Source organism: Phacochoerus africanus, chromosome 8, assembly GCF_016906955.1.
Source record: "Phacochoerus africanus isolate WHEZ1 chromosome 8, ROS_Pafr_v1, whole genome shotgun sequence".
Taxonomy (NCBI): domain Eukaryota; kingdom Metazoa; phylum Chordata; class Mammalia; order Artiodactyla; family Suidae; genus Phacochoerus; species Phacochoerus africanus.
The window spans coordinates 46,420,029-46,445,415 of NC_062551.1; the positions used below are offsets into that span (position 1 = coordinate 46,420,029).

General features: G+C 38.5%; 1 protein-coding gene across 1 annotated transcript in view; it reads right to left on the reverse strand.

Moving 5' to 3' along the window:
* The window catches only part of ZNF569 (zinc finger protein 569), a 54,606-nt gene extending 33,785 nt beyond the window's left edge, over nt 1-20,821 (reverse strand). The window contains exons 1-3 of the mRNA XM_047793189.1: nt 20,507-20,821; nt 18,194-18,356; nt 10,403-10,457 (exon numbers count right to left, since the gene is read on the reverse strand). Of these exons, the coding sequence (XP_047649145.1) occupies nt 10,403-10,417 (15 nt within the window). The 5' untranslated portion in view covers nt 10,418-10,457; nt 18,194-18,356; nt 20,507-20,821. The remainder of the gene's footprint in view (nt 1-10,402; nt 10,458-18,193; nt 18,357-20,506) is intronic.
* Between the last annotated feature and the right edge of the window lie 4,566 nt (nt 20,822-25,387).

Genomic DNA, 25,387 nt, shown 5'->3' on the forward strand with positions numbered 1-25,387 from the left:
AAAATCCTGAAAGCAGCTAGGGAAAAGAAACAAATAACATACAAGGGAACCCCGATAAGGCTATCGGCAGATTTTTCAACAGAAACTCTGCAGGCCAGAAGGGAGTGGCATGATATACTCAACTGATGAAAGGAAAAAACCTCCAATCAAGATTACTCTACCCAGCAAGGCTCTCATTCAGATTTGAAGGAGAAATCAAAACCTTCACAGATAAGCAAAAGCTGAGAGAAATCAGCAACACTAAACCAGCCTTACAACAAATACTAAAAGAACTTTAGTATAGGCAGAAAAGAACAAGAGAAGAAGGAAAGAAAAAAGAGCAATAAAAACAAATCCAAAGCAATTAATAAAATGGCAATAAGAACATACATATCAATAATTACCTTAAATGTTAATGGACTAAACGCCCCAACCAAAAGACATAGACTGGCTGAATGGATACAGAAACAAGACCCATATATATGCTGTCTTCAAGAGACCCACTTCACTTCTAGGGACACATACAAATTGAAAGTGAGAGGATGGAAGAAAATATTTCAAGCAAACGGGGATCAAAAGAAAGCTGGAGTAGCAATACTCATATCAGACAAAATAGACTTTAAAGTGAAGAATATTTTAAGGGACAAAGAAGGACATTACATAATGATCAAAGGATCAATCCAAGAAGATGATATAACAATTTTAAATATCTACGCACCCAGCACAGGTTCACCACAATATATAAGGCAACTGCTAACAACCTTAAAAGGAGAAATTGACAATAACACAATAATAGTGGGGGACTTGAACACCCCACCTACAGCAATGGGACAGATCAACCAGACAGAAAATCATTAAGGAAACACAGGCCCTGAATTATACATTAAATCAGATGGACTTGATAGATATTTATAGGACATTCCATCCAAAAGCAACAGAATACACAGTCTTCTCAAGTGCACATGGAACATTCTCTAAGATTGATCATATCCTGGGCTACAAATCCAACCTTGGTAACTTTAAGAAAATTGAAATCATATCAAGCATCTTTTCCAACCACAACGCTATACAATTGGAAATCAACAAGAAGAAAAAAACTGCAAAAAACACAAACAAGCGGAGACTAAACAACATGCTACTAAACAACCAATGGATCACTGAAGAAATCAAAGAGGAAATTAAAAAATACCTAGCAGCAAATGACAACGACACTCCAAAACCTATGGGATAGAGCAAAAGCCGTTCTAAGAGGAAAGTTTGTAGCAATACATACCCACCTCAGGAAACAAGAAAAAGCTCAAATAAACGAGCTAACTTTACATCTAAAGCAACTCGAGAGAGAAGAACAGACAAGACCTAAAGTTAGTAGAAGGAAAGAAATCATAAAGATCAGAGCAGAAAGCAATGAAATAGAAGCAAAGAAAACCATAGAAAAGATCAATGAAACGAGAAGCTGGTTCTTTGAGAAGATCAACAAAATTGATAAACCCCTAGCTAGACTTATCAAGCAAAAAAGAGAGAGGACTCAAATCAGTAAAATTAAAAATGAAAAAGGAGAAGTAACAACAGACATCACAGAAATACAAAGGATCATAAGAGACTACTATATGCAACTATATGCCAATAAAATGGAAAACCTAGATGAACTGGACAAATTCTTAGAAAAGTACAATCTTCCAAGACTAAACCAAGATGAAATAGAAAAGATGAATGGACCCATCACAAGAACTGAAATTGAAACTGTGATTTAAAAACTTCCAACAAACAAAAGTCCAGGACCAGATGGCTTCACAGGCGAATTCTATCAAACATTTAGAGAATAGCTAACACCTATCCTTCTGAAACTATTTCAAAAAATTGCAGAGGAAGGGATACTCCCAAACTCATTCTATGAGGCCACCATCACCCTGATACCAAAACCAGACAAAGACACCACAAAAAAAGAAAACTATTTCACTGACGAACATCGACGCAAAAATTCTCAACAAAATACTAGCAAACCGCATCCAACAATACACTAAGCTGATTATACATCATGATCAAGTGGGATTTATCCCAGGGATGCATGATCAAGTGGGATTTATCCCAGGGATGCAAATCCATCAGTGTGATACACCACTTTAACAAACTGAAGAATAAAAACCATATGATCCTCTCAATAGACACGGAAAAAGCCTTTGACAAAATTCAACACCCATTTCTGATAAAAACCCTTCAGAAAGTGGGCATAATGGGAACCTACCTCAACATGATAAAGGCCATGTATGACAAACTCACAGCAAACATCATTCTCAATGATGAAAAGTTGAAAGAATTCCCTCTGAGATCAGGAACAAGACAAGGATGTCTGCTCTCACCACTACTCTTTAACATAGTTTTGGAAGTCTTAGCCATGGCAATCAGAGAAGTAAAAGAAATAAAAGGAATCCAAATTGGAAAAGAAGAAATAAAACTATCACTATTTGCAGATGACATGACACTATACCTAGAGAATCATAAAGACTCTACCAGAAAACTGTTAGAGCTCATCTGCAAATTTGGCAAAGTCGCAGGATACAAAATTAATACACAGAAATCGACGGCATTTCTATATACTAACAATGAAAGAGCAGAAAAAGAAATTAGGGAAGCAATCCTGTTTACCATCACATCCAAAAGAATAAAATACCTAGGAGTAAACCTACCTAAAGAGACAAAAGACCTGTATTCTAAAAACTATAAGCCACTGATGAAAGAAACCAAAGATGACACAAACAGATGGAAAAATATACCATGCTCGTGGATTGGAAGAGTTAATATTATCAAAATAACAAAAATACAATCAAACCAGTAAAAAAATGGCAGAAGACCTAAATGGACACCTCTCCAAAGAAGACAAACATGGCCCACAGGCTCATGATAAGATAATCAACACCGCTAATTACCAGAAAAATACAATCAAAACCACAATGAGGATCTATCACCTCACACTGGTCAGAATGGCTATCAGCAAAGTCTATAAATAATGACAGAGAGGGTGTGGAGAAACAGGAACCCTCCTACACTGTTGGTGGAAATGTAAACTGGCACAACCACTATGGAAAACACAGTTTGAAGGTTTCTAAAAAAATAAAAACAGAGCTAACATATGATCCAGCAATACCACTCCTCCATATTTATCTGGGAAAAATGAAAACTCTAATTCAAAAAGATATACGCACCCCAATGTTCATAGCAGCACTATTTACAATAGCCAAGGCATGGAAATAACCCAGGTCAATAGACAAGTAGCTTAAGAAGATGTGATATACACACACAGACACACACACACAATGGAATGTTACTCAGCTATAAAAAGAATGAAATATTGCCATATGCAGAAACATGAATGGATTTGGAGAATATTATACTTAGCAAAGCAAGTCAGACAAAAACAAATATATGATATCACTCATATGCGGAATCTAAAAAAATAATACAAATGAATCTATATACAAAATAGAAACAGACTCACAGACATAAAAAATAAAGTTATGGCTACTAAAGGAAAAAGTAGGAGTATAGGGATTAACTGATACAAATTTTTATAGATAAAAATAGATAAGCAATAGGGATCTACTCTATAGCACAGGGAATTATATTCAATATCTTATAATAACTTACAATGGAAAATATCTGAAATATACATATGTATATAACTGAATTGCTTTTCTATACACCTGAAACTAACACAATATTGTAAATCAACTAAATTTCTATTAAAACATTTTAATTAACCAAGTTAATAGAAAAAAGGAGAAACATTTGATCAAAATCATATATACAAGAACATTATTTGACAAAATTTAATACCAATTCATGATACCCTTAGCAGGCTAGGAATAAAAGGAAATATCCTTCATTTGAAAGAGTAGTTATAAACTTCCACAAAATATCATACTTATTGATGAATCACTGACAGTATATCCCTAACACTGAGCATGAGACAAATACGACTGCCACAAGCATGTCTACTCAACATTATAGTGACCATATATCAATTCAAATAAGGCAAGAAAAAAAGGGGATATGAAAATTCAAAATGATGAAAACTGTCCATTTTCAGATGACATTTATAAACATAATTCAAGATAAAAATCTCAGGATTTTTTTTCAGGAGTTTTAATTACAGAAATGGACTACTTCTAAAATTTATAAGTAAATATAAATCACTACATAGCTACAGCAATGCTGAAGTAAAAAATGGAAGATCTGGGTTTGTTTTGTTTTGTTTTTTTGTCTTTTGTCTTTTTAGGGCCGCACTCACAGCATATGGAGGTTCCCAGGCTAGGGGTCAAATCAGAGCTGCAGCCACCGGCCTACACCACAGCCACAGTAACGCTGGATGCAAGCTGTAGCAGCAATCTCTACTACAGCTCACAGCAATGTTGGATCCTTAACCCACTGAGCAAGGCCAGGGATCAAACTTGTATCCTCATGGATATTAGTTGGGTTCATTACTGCTAGCAACAGTTTGCCAGCCACAAGGGGAACTCCCAAAATTTACTGAATTTTATTCAGGCCTAACACACGATCAGTTTTTTAGTTTTTCCATATCTAAAGAAAGGAATATTAATTGTTTCCAGGCTATAAGGTAGGATAATCAATTAGCTATATCAAATTATTGTTGGTAGTTATGTTCATTTTATTGTCTATGTGCCTATCATGAGCTAAGAAATCAATGGAAGTTTCCTACTGCCATGTTTCTTTCTTTCTTTTTTTTTTAGGGCTGCGCCTGCAGCATATGGAAGTTCCTAGGCCAGGGGTCAAGTTGGAGCTGCAGCTGCCAGCCTATGCCACAGCCACAGCCACAGCCACGCCAGATCTGAGGCACATCTGCAACCTGCACTGCAGCTCACAACAATATCGGATTCTTAACCTACTGAGCAGGTCCTCATGGATACTAATCAGGTTTATTACCACCGTGGGAATCCCCGCAGTGTTCTTTAAATTTTCTGCAGTTTATCTGGTACAGAAGTAGTCCTAACCATTTATCTCTAACATCTACCACACTCATGTCATTTTAAAGCACTGCTCTTTTTGTTTAAAGCTTACTGTCTTGAATTTTTTTTTTTTTTAATGGCCGCACCAGTGGTATATGGAAGTTCCTGGGCCAGGTATTGCATCTGAGCCACAGCTGTGACCTAAACCATTGCCGCTGGCAACATCAGGTCCTTTAAATCCACTGGGTTAGGGATCAAACCTGCACCTCCACAACGGTCTGAGCCACTGCACTCAGATTCTTAACCCACTGCACCATGATGGGAACTCCTTACTGTCTTGAATTTTATCTTACCTCATATTAATGAACAGCATTTCCTGTGTTTTAAAATTGCATGATACGGCTTTACTTAAACAGTGTCAAAATCTTCCCTTGTGTTAAATGAAAATTTTGGAATAGATATTTTCTTCAGTTATCTTTTAAGAGTTAATCCTTCTCAATAGAAAAGGGGACAGCTAGGAAAATGAGATTTTTAATGAATCCTGATCCTGGATTTTTGATAGACTGAAAAAAGTCTTCCCTTACAGAAAATTTTGGTTTTCTAATTATATATGTTTATTTACTACCTAGAGTCCAGTTAGTAATTTGCCACTGGTAGTTCATTATTTCTGGTAACATTACCTATTCCATATTAGATTTGTGAGGAGTAAGGTGATTCAGCAATTTTTGCTATTAACTTACTTATCTCGGCTAATGGCAACACTAACAGCCTTTTTCCAAAAACAGAACTGTAGCATAAGTTTTGAATCCTGCCTCTTCAACCTCTAGGTACATTGTGTCAACAAGTTCATTTTATTTAGTCTCAGCAATACCTCCTAAATCTCAATTCTCTGATTTCTACTCTATGTTAAAGTAGTTGAACAAGAGAATTAGATGATTGAAACTTTTTTTTTTTTTTGTCTTTTTACCATTTCTTGGGCCACTCCCACGGCATATGGAGGTTCCCAGGCTAGGGGTCGAATCAGAGCTGTAGCTGCCAGCCTATACCACAGCCACAGCAATGCAGGATCCGAGCCGTGTCTGCGACCTACACCACAGCTCACAGCAACGCTGGATCCTTAACCCACTGAGCAAGGGCAGGGATCAAACCCACAACCTCATGGTTCCTAGTTGGATTCGTTAACCACTGAGCCACGACAGGAACTCCTGAAACTTGTTTTGATAGCTCAGAGACAATTTGAGTTTCTCATAGTTGAGGATTTCATGGTGAATATTAATTGCCACTAAGAGAATAAGAAAATAATTCTTCTTTGAGCCCTGGAGTTATGGCTTTTTATTCAATAAGTTAATGAGTTACTAAATGTTCCCAGCACTAGGTTAGAGCCTAAAAATACAGAAAGATCTAAGTTCTGGTCTTCCTAGAACTTATATTATAGTTGAGGGAAACAAATGAAAACATAAACAAGGGAATAGGTGAGATAAAAGAAGATAGTGTAATGGTTAATTTTACATGTCAACTTGACTGGGCTGTAGGTTACGCAGACATCTGGCTGAACATTATTACTCTGGGTATGTCTATGAGGGTGTTTCTACCTGAGACTAACATTTGAATCAGTAAACTGAGTAAAGCAATTTGTGCTCCTTAATATGGGTATGCCTCATCCAGTCAGTTGAAGAGCTGAATAGAAACCAAAAGGCTGAGTAAGTGGGATCTGTTCAAATTGGGACTCTAGTCTTTTCTGATAGCTTAAATGTTCAAAGTTCCTCAGGGATGAATTCTGTCTGTTCCAAGTGTGGAAAAAACTGGTATCGCCAAAGGACACTGAATGAGGGAGGGTGTAGCATAAGATAATAGTAAAGACTAGGCAGAAGGCATATCATGAAGGGTTTTGTAAAGAATAAGAAATGTGAGTTTTATTTCAAGTGCAATGAGAAGCCATTAGACGATTTTAAGCAGAGGTTAATGCCTCAGGTTTTTAAATTATCACTTTGGTTGTCCTCTGGAGAATGGACCATAGATGGTCAAGAATGTATGAAATGAGATTAATAGGCAGTTACAGAAGTACTTATAGGCAAGAGATGATATGGCCTGGGTTACAAAATCCATGGAAATGTTGACAAGTGATCAGATTTCAGATATAATGAACTTTTTAAAATCTAATTTGCTGATTATTTTTCAAAATATTTTATTTGCATTTCATTAATAATAAGGGAGGCTGAAGTCATACCGGAGGGTGGTTAGGGTTGCAGGCTTCATAGAAAAGAAACTCATGGACTTGGAGAACAGACTTGTGGTGGCCAAGGGGGAGGGGGAGGGAGTCGGATGGACTGGGAATTTGGGGTTAATAGATGCAAACTATTGCCTTTGAAATGGATAAGCAATGAGTTCCTGCTGTATAGCACTGGGAATTATATCTAGTCACTTATGATAGAGCAAGATAATGCAAGAAAAAAGAATGTATACATGTATGTGTAACTGGGTCACGTTGCTGTGTAGTAGAAAAATGACAGAACACTGTAAACCAGCTATAAAGGAAAAAATAAAAATCATTATTTAGGAGTTACCATCGTAGAGCAGTGGAAACAAATCCGACTAGGAACCATGAGGTTGCAGGTTCGATCCCTGGCCTCACTCGGTGGATTAAGGATCTGGCATTGCTGTGGCTGTGGTGTAGGCCAGCAGCTACAGCTCCGATTAGACCCTAGCCTGGGAACCTCCATATGCTGTGGGTGAGGCCCTCAAAAGACCAAAAACAAAACAAAACAAAACAAAGTTGCAGCCTTCACAGTTACACTACCTGGAACTAAATCCTGATTCTACTACATCCTTTACCTATGATCTTGAGCAAATTTTTTTTTTTTTTCCCACTGTACAGCAAGGGTATCAAGTTATCCTTACATGTTTGAGCAAATTTTTTAATCTTTCTGTGCTGTTCCTTAACTCATTAAAAAAAAATAATGAGTTCTAAAAATAGACATTAGTTTTATTATTATTTGCACTTTTATTGGTTCTTTTTTATTTTTTCGATTGTGGATTTTTTTTTTTTTTTATGTCCTTGTTTCTGACTGGATTTTAATTCGGTTTGCAAATACCAGATTGGGACTGCCATATGTATTACTGAAATTATTGTCAAAGTTTGCCAATTTATTTTATTTATGTTGACTGTATCATAAAGGAGAATGTAATTTTGGGGGGCCACACCTGCAGCATATGGAAGTTCCTGGGCCAGGGATCAAATCCAAGCCTAAGCTGTGACTTATACCACAGCTGTGGCAACACCAGATCCTTAACCCACTGCACTGGGCCAGGTATTGAACCTGTGCCACCCAGAGACACCAGATCCTTAACCTGCTGTATTACAGCAGGAACTCCAAGAATGTAATTTTTATGTACTCATGTTTAGCTGAGCTTCTCTTTTATTGCCTACGAGTGTGATGTTATGCCAAAAAAAAAGAAAGCTAGTTACTGTAGAAAATACCCTCAAGATGGTTGTCTTGGAGTAACTCAGACCTCTGCTACACTGTTAAGAATATAATTTTGGACACTTTGTAAAACCAGCTGTATCAATAAAAGGTAATCTTATGCATACTTACGACTCCATAATTCTACTTTGGTTAGTGAAATACATACATATGTGCACCAAAAATCTACCAGAAAGTTCACAGGAACATTATTCTAATTGTTCCCAAATAAAAACTACCTAAATGCCAATCTTAATAGAATGGATACATGAAATTACGGTTTATTCACATAACTGGATAATATACAGTAATAAGATTAACTGAACTGAACTCCAGCTATATGCAACAATTCAACATGAATCTGACAAGTGAAATAGTAAGCAAAAGAAAAACAGAAAGTACACAGATTACACTAAAAATAGGCAGAAATAATCTATGGTGATATAAACTAAACAGTGGTTACCAATGGGGTGGGGGTAATACTTAGAAAGGTGTAGAAGGAATTTAACTTACATTAGGGTAATGTTCTATTTCTTGATTTAGTGTTTATACTGGTTACACAGGTATATTCACTTTGAAATTTAACCTGAGTTTCAGGAGAAAACTAGAGATAAAGAGAAGCTGCTACATGGGGTGCTTGGGCAAGAAAAGTCTATCTCAGTATAGCAGAGCTTTAAGCTGAGGGCAAAAAGGCAGTATAGTGAGATCTGTTCAATAGCTAAGACTGTAGGATAAAACTGAAAAATTCCAAAGGAAGTTTGAAGGAAAAGAAGATATCCTTGAAGAGACAGACATTACTTATTCTATGAATAAAATAAAGAAATATGCAACTGTGGATTCAATTCATTAAAACCACAAATGTTCACAGAAACCACATATAGCAGGCATTGTTCTAGGAGCTGAAGATACAGCAGTAAACCAAGAAAAACATACTGTCTGTTCACATTCGAGTGAACTAAAATAAGAATTTATCAGAAATGATTAGATTGTGACAGAATCTATAGCAAATGCACATGGAAAAAGATAATTATATAAAGTCATTTGAAAGATACACCCAACATATTTTTTCAGTCTGATTTTTTTTAAAAAAATGAATTATGACATGCACAGAATGTGATAAAATGCACTAATCTTAAGCAGACAAATGGAGACATTTTATACATTTATGTATTTGTGTACCTACCGCCCAAGTCAAAATATAGAACAGTTTCAGCATACTAGAAGATTCCTTCGTGTCCCTTCCCATATATTCTTTGTTTTATCCTTTATCAAAACAGACCATCAGAAAAGCTACAAGAAGTCACACTACATAATGGATTCACTGACCTAGATGCCAATGAAAAACTTGCTTCTGATAATAAATGTTCATTTTTTATCTTTATGTACAATGCAAATTATGTAATGAGTTTCTGCTCTTGTTACTTATAATAATTAAATTAAATCTGGGTCACCATGCTGTACAGTAGGAAAAAATTGTATTGGGGAAATAACTATTAAAAAATAATAAAAAAAGATGAATGGAAAAATAAATTCAAATCTGAAACTCAATTTTTTTTTTTTTTTAAGGGCCACACCTGCAGCATATGGAGATTCCCAGGCTAGAGGTCGAATTAGAGCTGTAGCCACTGGCCTACACCATAGCCATAGCAATGCAGGATCCAAGTTGTGTCTGCAACCTACACCACAGCTCATGGCAACACTGGATCCTTAACCTACTGAGCAACACCAGGGATCGAACTTGTGTCCTCATGGATACTAGTCCAGTTTGTTACCACTAAGCCATGATGGGAACTCCCCCAGAAGCCCAATTTTAATCTCTGAATGAATACATTTCTGCATAATCATATTTTAACTCATTCCTTGTCTTAATCTTCCAACGTTATTTCCTCTGAAAATGTTTTATCTGTATATCATTTTTCAATTCATTGTATGGATTACTGTAATGTTTTTAAACTGCACTGTAAAATAAGGCAGGGAACAAATACACAATTTAAAATTTACCTGGGGCTGAGTCATTTCCTCTTTCTGAGAACAGACTGGGCCTGAGAAGGCAGAGCTGGAGAAAAGAATAAAAGCCATTAGACAAGGCTTGTGCTGTGGTTTCAGAAACCTGTACCCACAAGGTAGATTAAAGTTCTACCTACAGCAAAATGATACTTGGATCCATCAGAAAGGTCAAGAACACACATTCCCCAGAGGTGCTTGACAGGTATAAAGATGACTACTATTGTCATGTAGAGCTTAGGTATAAGACGAATAGGAATAAGGGTACATACGTAGGAGGTGCCCCATGAATTTATCAATAGCTCTGTACCACAGATAAACAGTTCACATGGTATAGAAAGAAAAACAGCTTCATGAAAGCAGGAAAATTGTGAAACTGACAACACGCCTAAGGTATTTTAGTGTATTTAGACATTTAAAAAGAAATACTTAGGGAATTCTCCTGAGGTGAAGTAGGTTAAGGATCTGCCATTGTCACTGAAGTAGTCTGGGTTGCTGCTGTGGAGCAGGTCTGATCCCTGGCCTGGGAACTTTCACATGCCATGGGAATAGCCAAAAGAAGAAAAAAAAGAAAAGAAAAAAGAAAAACAAAAAAAGAAACAATGAATGACTAAATTAAAAAAAAAAAAAGATCTGTCTATATGCTGCCTACAAGAGATTTACTTAAGGACAAACACAGACAATGAATGGTCCATCTTTTTTTAAAATTTATTTTTGGCCACACCCACAGCATGTGGAAGCACCTGGGCCAGGGTTCGAACCCATAACATAGCATGACCTGAGCCACCCCAGTGACAATGCCTGATCCCCAACCTACTGCACCTCAAGGGAATTCCAGAAGGGTCCATCTTTTGCCATAAAGATATTCCATGGAAATGGAAACCAAAAGAAAGTTAGGGTAGCTATACTTAATATCAGACAAAACAGACTTTAAAACAAAGACTGCAGTAAGAGGCAAAGACAGGCATTACATGATAAAGGGGGTCAATCCAAGATGATAAACATGTGCACCCAACATAGGAGCGCCTAAATATATGAAGCAAATATTAACAGGTCTAAAGGGAGAAATAGGCAGCAGTATAGTAAGAGTAGGGGACTTTAATACCCCACTTACATCAATAGACACATCATCCTGACAGAAAATCAATAAGGAAACACTGGCCTTCAACAATACATTAGACTATATAGAGTTTATAGATATATACAGAAATTCCATCCAAAAGCACCTGAATACACATTCTTCTCAAGTGCACATGGAACATTCTCTAGGACAGGTCATAATGTTAGGCCCCAAAACAAGTTTTAGCAAATTTAAGAAGATTGAAATGATATTCAGCATTTTTTTCAATCACATGGTATGAAAATGGAAATCAATTACCAGAATAAAACTAGGAAAATTCAGAAATATGTAGAGACTAAACAACATGCTACTGAATTACCAATGGGTCAAGAAAGAAATCAAAGGAAAATTAAAAAATGCCTTAAGACAAATGAAACTGGAAATACAACACACCAGAACTTATGGGGTCCAATAGAAGCAGTCCTAGGAAGGAAGTTCATAGCAACAAATGCGTCCTTAAAAAACCAAGAAAAATGTCTAACAACCTAACTTTACAATTCAAGGAAAGAGAAAGAAGAAAAGCCCAAATTTAGTAGAAGGAAGGAAAAACAAGGATCAGAGGAGAAAAAAAATCAAACAAAGTCCAAAAAGGCAATAGAAAAGATCAATGAAACCAAAACTGATTGTTTGAAAAGATAAAATCAACAAACTTTTAGCTAGCCTCACCAAGAAAAGAGAGGACTCACTCAAACAAAATAAAAAATGCAAGAGGAGATGTTACAACCAATACCACAAAAATACAAAGGGTAAGAGATTTTTCTACAATTATATATCAAAAAATTGGACAACCTAGAAGAAATGGATAAACTCCTAGAAACATACCAACATCCAAGACTGAATAATGAAGAAATAGAAAATCTGGAGTTCCCCCTGTGATACAACAAGATCAGCAGTACCTTGGGAGCACTGGGACATAGGTTTGACCCCCAGCCTGGCACAGTGGATTAAAGATCTGGCATTGCCAGAGCTGCCGCTTGGGCTGAGGCTTCAGCTCAGATCTGATCCCTGGCCCAGAAACTCCATATGCCCCAGGACAGCCAAAGAAAAAAAAAAAGAAAAGGGGAGGGAAGGGAAGGAAAATCTGAACAGACTGATTACTAATAAGGAGGTTGAATCAGTAATTAAAAACTTCCCAACAAACAAAAGTCCAGGACCAAATGGCTGCATTGACAAATTCTACCAAACACTCAAAGAAAAATTAATACCAATTCTTCTAAAAATCCTCCAAAAACAGAAGAGGAGAGGATACTTTCAAACTCATTTCACAAGGGCAGCATTCCCCTGATATTAAAACCAGACAAGGACACCACAATAAAAGAAAATCACAGGCCAATATTCCTGAGGAACACAGATGCAAAAATCCTCAACAAAATATTAGCAAATATGAACCCAATAAATATTAAGAAGGATTATACACCATGATAAAGTGGGATTTATTCTGGGATGCATGCATGGTTCAGTGTCTATAAATCAATCAATATAATACACTACATCATCAAAATGAATGATAACAATCATATGAGACATCAATAGATGAAAGAAAAGCACTTGGCAAAATTCAACATCCATTCTTGATAAAAATTCTCAACAAAGTGGGTATATAGGGAACATATCTCAACATAATAAAGGATATATATGACAAGTCCAGAGCTAAAACCATAGTAAATGATGTAAAGCTGAGAGCTTTCCTCTAAAATCAGGGACAAGACACGATGCCTACCTATTCTATTTTTATTCAACAGAGTACTGGAAGTCTTAAAGCAATTAGGTATGAGGTATGAAAAATAAAAGGCGTCCAAATGGAAAGGAAGAAGTAAAACTTTCACTATTTGCAGATGACATAATATACATAGAAAACCCTAAAGACTACCCAAAAACTGTTAGGATAAGTGATTTCAGTAATGTTTCAAGATGCGAAATGAAGATACAGAAATTGCTTCAGTTTTATACACTAATAATGAAATATCAGAATGAGAAATTAAGAAAACAATTCCACTTACAATTGTATTAAAAAGAACAAAATACCTTGGAATAAATTTAAGGAATTAGGTGGAAGACTGTACAATGAAAACCGTAAGATCTAATGAAAGAAACTGTAAAAAACACAAATAAGTGGAAAGATATTCCACGCTCATGGACTGCAAGAACTCATGTTGTTTAAATGTTCATATCACCCAAAGCAATCTATAGATTCAATCAAATCTCTATTAAAATTCTGGTGGCATTTTTCACAGAAAGAGAACAATCATAAATTTTGTATGGAACCACAAAAGACCCCAAATAGCCAAAGAAATCATGATAAAGAAAAACAAAGCTGGAGGCATCATGCTCCCAGATTTCAAAATACTCAAGACTTCTTTTTGCTTTGTGTATTTGTTTTGTAAATAGTTTTTTTTTTCTTTTTAGGATGTCCCAGGCCAGGGGTCAAATTGGAACTAGAGCCGCCAGCCTACACCACAGCCACAGCAATGCAGGATCCAAGCCATGTGTCTGACCTACACCACAGCTCACGGCAACACCGGATCCTTAACCCACTGAGCGAGGCCAGGGATCGAACCTGCATCCTCATGGATGTTAGATTTGTTTACACTGAGCCACGATGGGAACTCCTGTAAATACTTTAAAATACTTTGTTTTTTATGTCTGACTTTCCAACCAAGTAAATATTTTACATGATTATAAAAAAATAAAACAATTGTTAAAGCTATACCTAAAAATCGAAAGCGAAATGAAACAAATGAACTTAATAATGTATCATACTTGTAGCTTAACCATGCAGGGAGGAATTAGTTCTACGTACTTTAAAGCATAGTAATTGGGATTAATTCCCTAGAGAGATATACCCCAAGGGCAAGTAGATCTATAGAGAAATATTAAATTATTTGCAGTAGGAATATTTTAAGTACTGATAATATTGCTCTGAACTATCTTAGTTATATAAACATATATAAATGAACAAAATAAAAGATTAAAAGATAAAATCAAAGTAAAACTCAGTAACTAATTTTTTTTTGTCTTTTTGTCTTTTTAGGGCTGCACCCGCAGCATATGTAGGTTCCCAAGGCTAGGGGTCCAATCGGAGCTGTAGCTGCCAGCCTACGCCACAGCCACAGCAATGCCAGATCCAAGCCACATCTGGGACCTACACCACAGCTCATGGCAAGGCTGGATCCTTAACCCACTGAACAAGGCCAGGGATCAAACCCTTAACCTCATGGTTCCTGGTTGGATTCATTTCCACTGCACCACGACAGGAACTCCTTAGTTTTTTGTTTTTCATACTGCCATTTTCAATTAAAAAATTTATAATTGGAGTACAATTTCATTTATATGAAATGTCTGAAAAGACAAATTTATAGAGACAGAAGGCAGATTAGTGGTTGATTAGACTGGGCGGAGGGAGTAGAGTATGAGATTGCCCAGGGAGGGCAAAAATGATCTAAAATTACACCACGGTGATGGGTGAACAGCCCTGTGAAAATATATATATATATATATATATGTTTTTTTTTAAACACTGAATTGTACACTTAAAGTGTAAATTGTATGGGCTATACATCAAGCTGTTAAAAAAATAAAAAGGAGGAGTTCCCCTCGTGGCGCAGTGGTTAACGAATCACTAGGAACCATGAGGTTGCGGTTCGGTCCCTGCCCTTGCTCAGTGGGTTAACGATCTGGCGTTGCCGTGAGCTGTGGTGTAGGTTGCAGACGCGGCTCAGATCCCGAGTTGCTGTGGCTCTGGCGTAGGCTGGTGGCTACAGCTCCGATTAGACCCCTAGCCTGGGAACCTCCATATGCCTCGGGAGCGGTCCAAAGAAATAGCAAAAAAAGACAAAAAAAAAAAAAAGGAGTTCCTGTTGGGGCTCAGTGGAAATGAATCTGACTAGTATGCATGAGGAACAGGGTTCAATCCCTGGCTTTGCTCAGTGGGTTAAGACTCTGGCATTGCCATGAGCTGTGGTGTAGGCAGCAGACACTGCTTGGATCCTGCATTGCTATGGCTACAGGATTCAACCTCCAGTCTGCGAACTTCCATAGGCTGCAGGTGTGGTCCTAAAAAGAAAAAAAAATAGCCACAGTGGTTTGAAACATGTAAGATTTGCTAAAACCTATGAATAATAATAGTAAAATAATTCACCAGGAGATGCTAGGGAACCAATTCAATAGCCTGAAATCCTATAAAGGGGAAGAATCAATTTATTCTGCCTTTACTGTATACACTGTACATCAAGGTAACCAGCTGATGGAAGAAATTTTTTCTTTAGTAAAATATTCCAGCTAGTAAATGAATAAGGAATGATATAATTCAAATATTACCTTTTTTTTTACTCTTAGTGAAATATAGCTAACAATCATACATGTTTTCTAAAGTGAGTATGGTAGTAAAAAGAGAGACTTCTATTTTGAACATTTGGCAACTAAAGGGAAAAATACCCTTCTATCTCTCTACCTTACTTCCTCTAGTATTTCAGGCTAATAGCCTTTTTTTTTTTTTTTTGTCTTTTTAGGGCCACACTGTAGCTATAACTGTGCAGATGAATACTGCAGAAGAAAAATCAAGCAACCACATGAAACAGGCTCACTTTAAATTCCTGAAAACTAACATCAAGTGGTCTTTAATGCTGCCCAAAAATCATATTTCTCTATTCTCTGTCCCACTCTCATAAGTGATTATTTTACTCTTTTTCTCTCCTCAAACCCCTAACATTTGCTCCTGCTACTTAAGGACATGTCTATAGCATTTTCCTCTTTCTCTTCTGCTTCATCAAATTTCTGAAAAAAAAAAAATTTCTGTTCAATCATTTCAATCAATATATAGAGTTATTAGATACCTCTTAACTCTATTACTCTATTTCATTCCTATTTAGGAAAAAAAACTTAAGAGTTGTTTATACTTGTTATCACCAGTTTTTCTTCTCTGGCTCTCTGCACTGCGACTGTTCTTCTGGGTCACCAACAATTTTCAGTAAACACCGCTAAAGGAAACATTCCTTTTTCAGTCCTCTTTTGCTTGGCCTATCAGTAGCATCTAACACAGTTTTCATTAAAACACATTTTTCCTTTGGTTTCCAGGATATCACACTCACCTGGGTTTCTTTCGACCATTCTAAACATTCCCTCTCAGTCTCTTTTGCCAATTCCTCCTCATTTCATCCAGTCTATTAGCCTTACACATTATCTATCTGCTGATAATTCCAAAATGTATGTCTCCAACCTAGGTCTCAGATCGTTTTTTTTTTTTTTTTTGAACTTCAGACTTGTATATCCACTGCTAACTTAATATTATTTCCACCTGAATGTCCAATGGGCATCTCATACTTACTCCAAACTAAAATCTCACTAGCTCCCTATGCCCCAAATTGGTTTTTCTTACCTTCTTTCCCTTCTCAGTTAATAACTCCTTTCTTCAAGTTGCTCAGATTAAAAAATATTGTGTAATGGAGTTCCCATTGTGGCTCAGTGGAAATGAATCTGACCATGAGGTTGCAGGTTCGATCCCTGGACTTGCTCAGAGGGTTAAGGATCTGGCATTGCATGAGCTGGGGTGTAGGTCGAAGACGAGGCTCAGATCTGGCGTTGCTGTGGCTGTGGTGTACGCCAGCAGCTGTAGCTCCGATTAGACCCCTAGCCTGGGAACCTCCATATGCCGCAGGTGTGGTCCTAAAAAGACAAAAGACAAATAAATTCTGAACAAGAATTAAATAAGAATCTTTTAAAAAAATAGTGTCATAGGTATAACTGATTCGCTTTGCTGTGAACCTGAAGCTATACAACACTGTAAATCAACTATACCCCAATAAAATAAAATTTAAAAAAAATACTGTCTTCCTGTCACATACTCCACATCAGTTCAGTCCACAAATTATGTCAGCTATACCTTTAAATTATATCCAGTACATGACTACTACTTACCATTTTTACTACTCTGGTCCAGGTCACCAACATCTTTTCCCTAGATTAATACAATAGTTTTCTAATCAATCTCTCTGCTTCTGCCCTTGTCCCTGCCTTCCTCCCCGATTCTTCTTGTAATTCTCTCATCAGAGCAGTCAAAGCAATCCTTTAAATAATAATAAGATATCACTCACATGTTCAAAACTTTCCATCAGCTTCCCATCTCATTCAGAGCAAAAGCCAAGGTCATTAATATTGCCCATAAAGCCCAGCCTGATCTGTCCTCCTTCGCTCACTTACCTTTCTTCAGTCATGTCTCACTACTCTCCCTTTCATTCGCTCTAGTTCAGCCTCTTTGTAACAGGCTTATCTCCACCTCCTGTTGTTTTTGTCTTTATGCCCGCAGGTGTGGCATATGGAAGTTCCCAGGCTAGGGGTCGAATCAGAGCTACAGCTGCTGGCCTACGCCACAGCTATAGCCATGAAGGATCCTCAACCCACTTAGCAAGGCCTGGGATGGAACCTGCATCCCCATGGATACTAGTCAGGTTCATTACCACTGAGCCATGACGGGAACCGCAAGGCTTTTATAACTGCTTCCCTTAATTAAATGCATAACTAGCTCCTTCATATCTTTATTATTACATATTCAGGATGCATTCCTAGCTACCCCATCTAAAACACCAAGTCCCATCCCTGATTCTACATATCCTCCTGCTTTACCTATCCTCTTACAATTTTTTGCTATTTAATGTATGTTATATTTAACTTACCTTATTTATTACCTGGCCCACAACAATGTAAGTACCATGATAGCAGAGAGCTTGTCTCCTTTGTTCAATGCCATATCCCAAGCATCTATAATAATTCCTGTTGCACACAGCATTCAATAAATGATGAGTGGATGAATGAATGAATCCTTAATACCTGAAGAACCTGGAAAAGAAATTTGAAAATAGAACACTGCTTTAGAAAACTATCTTGGAAAACACATAATTCACACAAAAAAGACTTTTAAAATGCTTGACCTCAGTAGTAATCAAATAATTGAAAATTAAAGAAATAATTTTACATCCATGAGGTTAAAACATTACTACTAATATTAGTGATAACCATTGTTATCAAGGGTGTATGAATATAGGCAATCTTTTTGTGTGTGTGTGTGGTCTTTTTAGGGCTTCACCCACGGCAAATGAAATTCCCAGGCTAGGGAACTACACCACAGCCACTGCAATGCCAGATCCAAGCTGCATCTTCGACCTATGCCACAGCCTTTGGCAAGCCAGATCCTTAACCCGCTAAGCAAAGCCAGGGATCAAACCCACATCTTGGATACTCGTCAGGTTTCTTAACCCACTGAGCCACAACACGAACTCTGGCAATCTTATATTATCCCATTAATACTATAGTTTATTGGGACCTGACAAGAGAATAATCGGATAAATTCAGGAGCTTTTTTTTCTATTTTTTTGGCCACCTCGGAGGCAGACAACGTTTCCAGGCCAGAGATCCAACTGTGCCACAGCAGCTACAACGTGGGATGCTTAACCTGAAGAACCACCAGAGAATTCCTAGGGAGACTTTACTAAGCACATATATCTTGACCTATCAGTTTCACTTCTAAGACCCTGCCCCCTATCCAACAACCCCTTACCCCCTCAAAAAAAAATTAAAAAATTAAGAATGTGCACTATAGGGAGTTCCCACTGTGGCACAACTGGTTAAGGATCCCAGTAGCTGCAGGTTGGATGCCGAGCCTCACACAGTGGGTTAAGTATCTGCGGTTGCTGTAGCTGTGGTGTAGGTTAGCAGCTGCAGCTGGGACTGGATCTCTGGCCCAGGAACTTCCACATGCCCCCGCCCCCCCCCCCCCAGTGAAAAAGAAAAATAAAGTGCATTGTAACATGTGCCAAATAGTTGCTGATAAACATGTTCTTTATAAAGGCAAGCAGTTGAAAAGAAGTAAATTACCCAACATGGGTATGGTATGCATTAAAATATATACCATAAAAAACTTTAAAATGATGATGTAGACTTGTAATAGTTTAAATGGAAAGATACTAATTGGGCATTGTTAAATGGCACAGGTAGTTTACAGAACCGTACCTATAGTGTGATTCCAATTTTAAAGCTATTATGAATATATATATGATTCCTTGTGTATGTATTCACAGAGGGAGGCGGCAAAAGATGGGAAATAAATTTTGATAGTGGCAGGTAGAAATAGGAATGATTTTCGTTTTCTTTCTTTCTTTTTTTTTTGTCTTTTTGCCTTTTCTAGGGCCGCTTTCCGTGGCATATGGAGGTTCCCAGGTTAGGGGTCTAATCGGAGCTGTAGCCGCTGGCCTACACCACAGCCACAGCAACGTGGGATCAGAGCCGACTCTGCAACCTATACCACAGCTCACGGCAACACCAGATCCTTAACCCACTGAGCAAGGGCAGGGATCGAACCCGCAACCTCATGGTTCCTAGTCGGATTCGTTAACCACTGCGCCACGACGGGAACTCCGATTTTTGTTTTCTTAGAGCTTTTCTGTATTTTGTGATTTGGGGCGGGGAGTCGGGGGGAAGGAGCATGACGTTAAAGCCCACGAAATAACCTAGCCAATATACAAAAATAAACTTTGAAATTAAATACTAATACAAAGTGTCGAGGCTATTGATGTCTCATATAAAAACATATTTCCGATTACCATAACCACAGAAACCAAGCACTGGTGCAAACAGTCTCACAAAACTACACACACAACCGAACTCTATCTACCCTTCAACCACGGAGTTTTCTGCGTGATGCGCAGCCACGTTCATATTGAAACAGAAAAGGAAAAGCACATCCACAAAATCCGCTTGCACACGATCCCAGGGCCACACTCAGTCACAGGCAAATGTCTGGCAAAAGTCCTGTCAAGCCACACGCCCACAGTCCTTCACACGCCACTCCCACGGCCTCAGGGAACCACCCGCGCGGGCAAAGCCCTGCCCCGCGTCCTCCTCCAACCACACGGGCACCGGGTCCGCAAGCCCCTACTCCACCCAGCACAAAGAGTCCTGGACTGTGAGCTCGCGGCCTCCCGAGGACTCACCACCAAGCCCGCGGACACAGGCCCCAATCCCACGCTTCCACGCTGCCCAAGTGGCACAGCCGGTGCGGCCCTAGCTGGGGCGCCACTAAGGTCCGGGCCGGCGGCGAATGAAGGCAGCACCGGCCTCGGTCCGTTAGACGAAGGATAACACTTCCCAGCGGCCCCCGCGCTCGCCGGGGCGGGGCTGGCCTTTCGGTTGGGCAGCGGTGGGAATAACCGACCGCTGCGTTCGAGCGCTCTCAGATCGGCCCATGGGGCTCAGCTGACAGTTTGGCCGCAGCTGCCCCTCGTGAGTCCGGCCCTCGGAACCTGGGATTGCTACTTGGTGCTGAGACGTATCTGAAAAGAGCCACAGCTTTACTGCCCCGGACTACATTTCCCAGAGGCCATCTCGGCCCACATCTATTTTCTGCAAAAAGTTTCCTCTTAATGTTTGGCTGGATCTTCGTGTTCTCGGCGTTTTGGTGCCCGGTCCGTGAAGAAAGCTCCGCTGAGTCTGTTTAGTTCCTTCTGGTCCACGCCCCACCCGGGACTGGACTTCAGTGGGGTGACGGTGGGGAAACATCAGGTCGCCGTGGAGAGACGAGAGCCTGAGCTTCAGGCTCCTGGAGGCAGTTAGAAAAGGGAGGAGTGCCATTGCGTGGTCGTATGTGGGAGACTTAAGCGGTGGAATTTGGGAGACTGCGGGGTCGAGAGAGGTCCAGTGACTTGGGGTCGTGGGAATCAATTTGCGATTATTTGTATGACCGTGGTCACGTCGGCTGTTGTAGTGACCTCTTTATTCCAGCACTGACGTTTGTTCAGAGACAGTGGACAGTGTGTTTGTGTCCATTCCATGTGTGTGTTTCTGCTTTTCTGACTGGCACTTGTTACAACGTTGGAACTTACAAGGTTAAGGTAATAAACCAGAATCACCAAAATATTAAACGGAAAAAATTATAAAAATTTCGGAATGTGTATTACTGGAAACACCCATGATTTTTACACCGTGTTACTCTACATTCCGTGTGTGTTAAAAGGACATAGGTAATACAGGTAATTTAGAAAGATATTGAAGAAGACAAAGATGTTGAGCCATCAAATGAAAGTTCATGTCAATAAAGTGGCCTCGACATCAGGAGTGAGAAGTGTTAAGTGGAAAAGGAGAGAGGTAACCAGGAGCCTAAGAATCCAGCAATCCAGAGTATATGTCACTCCTGCCCTCAAGACCTGATTTTCTTACTTTCTTTTTTTTTTTTTTTTCAGCATTTCATATGAGTTCGTTTGACTTAAGAGTTAAAAAACAATTGACAAATGAAAGTTTAAGATTCAGTGCAATAATTTTGCAGTAGGGACTAAAATGGAGAATTTTATCTATGAAAACACCCTAGTCTATGCTTTTGCGCAATAGTATGTTGGCAAGGAGAACAAAATACTGCAGACATCATGCTAAATATCAGGAACTTGTGGTGGTTGAAGTCAGATTTCTGACTCCTAAGCTTACTGAGAAGCTATAGAAAGTCCAAAGGACTATGTTATCTCTGGGAAGCAGTAGAAGGTAGTCTTCCTTTCACAGCCTTCCGCTCACTAGATGATAATGGGCACTGTTTCAGAGTAGGGTGAACCTGTTTCTGAGGAGGAAAAAGAGGCTTCCAAACACTGCACAGAGAGAACATGTCCTTTAAATCAGTTTGGCTTATTTTCTCCTGTGTGTTTACTGACAGTACATTTTTTTTTATGTCTACTGTGAGAATTATTTTTTGCTAGTTATTTTAATAGATAAGAAGAGAACAGAGTTAATGGTTCTATGTTCAGCTTCCTGATTTCATTTTTTGTTGTTTATCTATTTTAAGTTTTAGTGAAGTATTGTTAATTTACAAATTTGTGATAATTTCTTCTGTACAGCAGTCATACATATACACATAGCCATTCTCTCTCAGAGTCTTTTCTCATATAGATTATCACAGAATACTGGGTAGAGTTCTCTGTGCTATATAGCAAGTCCTCATTGGGCACTCATTCTATATACCACAGTCCCAAACCCCCAGTCCATCCCTTCCACCTTCTTCCACCTATCCCCTTGGGCACCCCAATGTTCATTTCAGCATTATTTACAATAGCCAAGGCATGGAAGAAACCTAAATGTCCATCAACAGAGGAATGGATAAAGATGTGGTACATAATACAATGGTAATATTACTCAGTCATAAAGAAGAATGAAATAATGCCATTTGCAGCAACATGGATGGACCTAGAAACCATCGTAATAAGTGAATTTAGTCAGACAATGAATGACAAACATATGGTATCACCTATATGTGGAATCTAAAAGGATAAAAATGAACTTATTTGCAGAACAGAAACAGACTCGCAGACTTTGAAAAACTTATGTTTACCAAAGTGGAACCACTGATTTTTTTTTTTTTTTTTTAGCTTTTTAGAGCCATACCCACAGAATGTGGAAGCCCAGGCTAGGGGTTGAATCAAAGCTACAGATGCCAGCGTACACCACAGCCGTAGCAACACAGGATTCGAGCCATGACTTTGACCCACACCACAGCTCACAGCAATGCCGGATCCTTGACCCACTGAGCAAGGCCAGGTACTGAACCCAAATCCTCATGAATACTAGTCGGGCTTGTTTATCACTGAGCCACAATGGGAACTTGCTGATTTCATTTTTTATACTTGTAGGCTTGTCTATTTTCCTTTTATTTGTCTTAAGCTTTGCTTCATATAAATCTCTCTTGTTGCATGATACATATTTAGAATTATAATAGCTTCCTGTTGAATTAATCCACTAGGAGATTATGAAATTTGCCCTTTATAATCTTGCTTTTTGTCTTTGTTTTGATGTTACTATGGCTAGTGCATTGTTTATCTTTTTCTACCCTTTTGCTTTTAACCATTCTGTTTTATTTTTAAAGTATGTCTCTCACTAAGCAATATTATTTTTAAAATAAATGCCAATCGTACTCTTTGATTTGACATGTTGAGTGAATTTACATTTAATATTGTGGGGTTTTGGCCTACCACCTTAGAATTTAGAATTTGTTTTCTTTTTAGCCTAGCTTTTTTTTTTTTTTTTTTTGGTCTTTTTTGGTCTTTTTAAGGCCATGCTCGTGGCCTATGGAGGTTCCCAGGCTAGGGGTTGAATCGGAGCTACAGCTGCTGGCCTACACCGCAGCCACAGCAACGTGGGATCCAAGCTGTGACTTCAACCTACACCACAGCTCACAGCTCACAGCTCACGGATCCTTAACCCACTAAGCAAGGCCAGGGATCAAACGCACAACCTCAGTGTTACTAGTTGGGTTCGTTAACCACTGAGCCACGACAGGAACTCCATCTTTTCGGCCTAGCATTTTTTTAAACTTTTTATTTTGGAGTAATTCTGGATTCTCATGCAGTTGTGAGAAATAATTAAGAAAGTACCCAAGAACCCAAGTTTCTCCCAATGGTAACATCTTGTAATACTATATACAGTATCACAACCTTGACATTGATGCTTCCATTTCCACCATCACAAGAATCCTTCATGTTGTCCTTTTACAGCTATACCCACTTCCCTCCTTCTATCAACCCCCTCCTGAAGACCTGGCAACGCTAATCTGTTCTCCATTTCTATAATTTTACCTTTCAAAAATGTTATGTAAATGGAATTACAAGGTATGCAATTAGAATATTGGCTTTTTCAGACTTCCTGTGGTGTAGCGGAAATGAATTCAACTAGTAGCCGTGAGGATTCAGGTTCAATCCCTGATCTCACTGAGTGGGTTAAACATCTGGTATTGCGGTGACCTGTGGCATAGCCCAGCAGCTGTAGCTCCTATTTGACCCCTAGCCTGGGAACTTCCATATGCTGTAAGTGTGGCCCTAAAAAAGAAAAAAAAAAAAAAGAATATTGGCTTAATTCTCTGTAGATTCATACATTTGTTACATGTGTAATTCACTCTTTTTAATTGCTGACTAGAATTCCATGTGGATATACCACCGTTTGCTTAGCCATTCACTCATTGAAGAACACATGGGTTGTTTACAACTTTTGGCTGTTATAATTTAAGCTGCTATATCCATTCATGTATAATTTTTTTTTGTGTGGAAATAAATTTTTATTTCAAACACCAAGGAGAGTTTTAGGAATTTGCCTATTTTTTTTTAAACCTATCTGGAATTTTCACTGAGATTGTACTGAGTATGTAAATTAATTGGGGTGAATTGACTTTTTTTTTTTTTTTTTTTGCTTTTAAGGGCTGCACCTGCAACATATAGAAGTTCCCAGGCCAAGGGTTGAATCAGAGATGCAGCTGCCAGCCTACACTACAGCCCCAGCAACTCAGGATCCAAGGCACATCTGGGACCTACACCAAAGCTCACAGCAACGCTGGATCTTTAACCCATGAGTGAGGCCAGGGATGGAACTGGCAACCTCATGGCCACTAGTCAGGTTTGTTACTGCTGAGCCATGCCGGGAACTCCCCAGCAGTTTTTTAGGAATGTGCTCATTTCCAAATATTGGGTAATTATCCATATTATCTTTCAGCTAACTGATTTATAATTTAACTCCATTGTGGAAAGAGGCTTGTTTTGTGGCCCAGAATATTTTTTCTATCGATACTTTTTATCAGTATTTTTATTGAATAATCCAGTGCATTCCACAAAAACACTATTGAATAACTTACAAGGCAGTTAAATCATATTTTCTTTTTTCTTTTTTTTTTTTTGTCTTTTTTGTTTGTTTTTTCTAGGGCCACACCTGTGGCCTGTGGAGGTTCCCAGGCCAGGGGTCCAATCGGAGCTACAGCTGCCAGCCCATGCCAGAGCCACAGCAACTCGGGATCCGAGCCTTGGCCGAGACCTACACCACAGCCCACGGCAGCACTGGATCCCTAACCAGCTGAG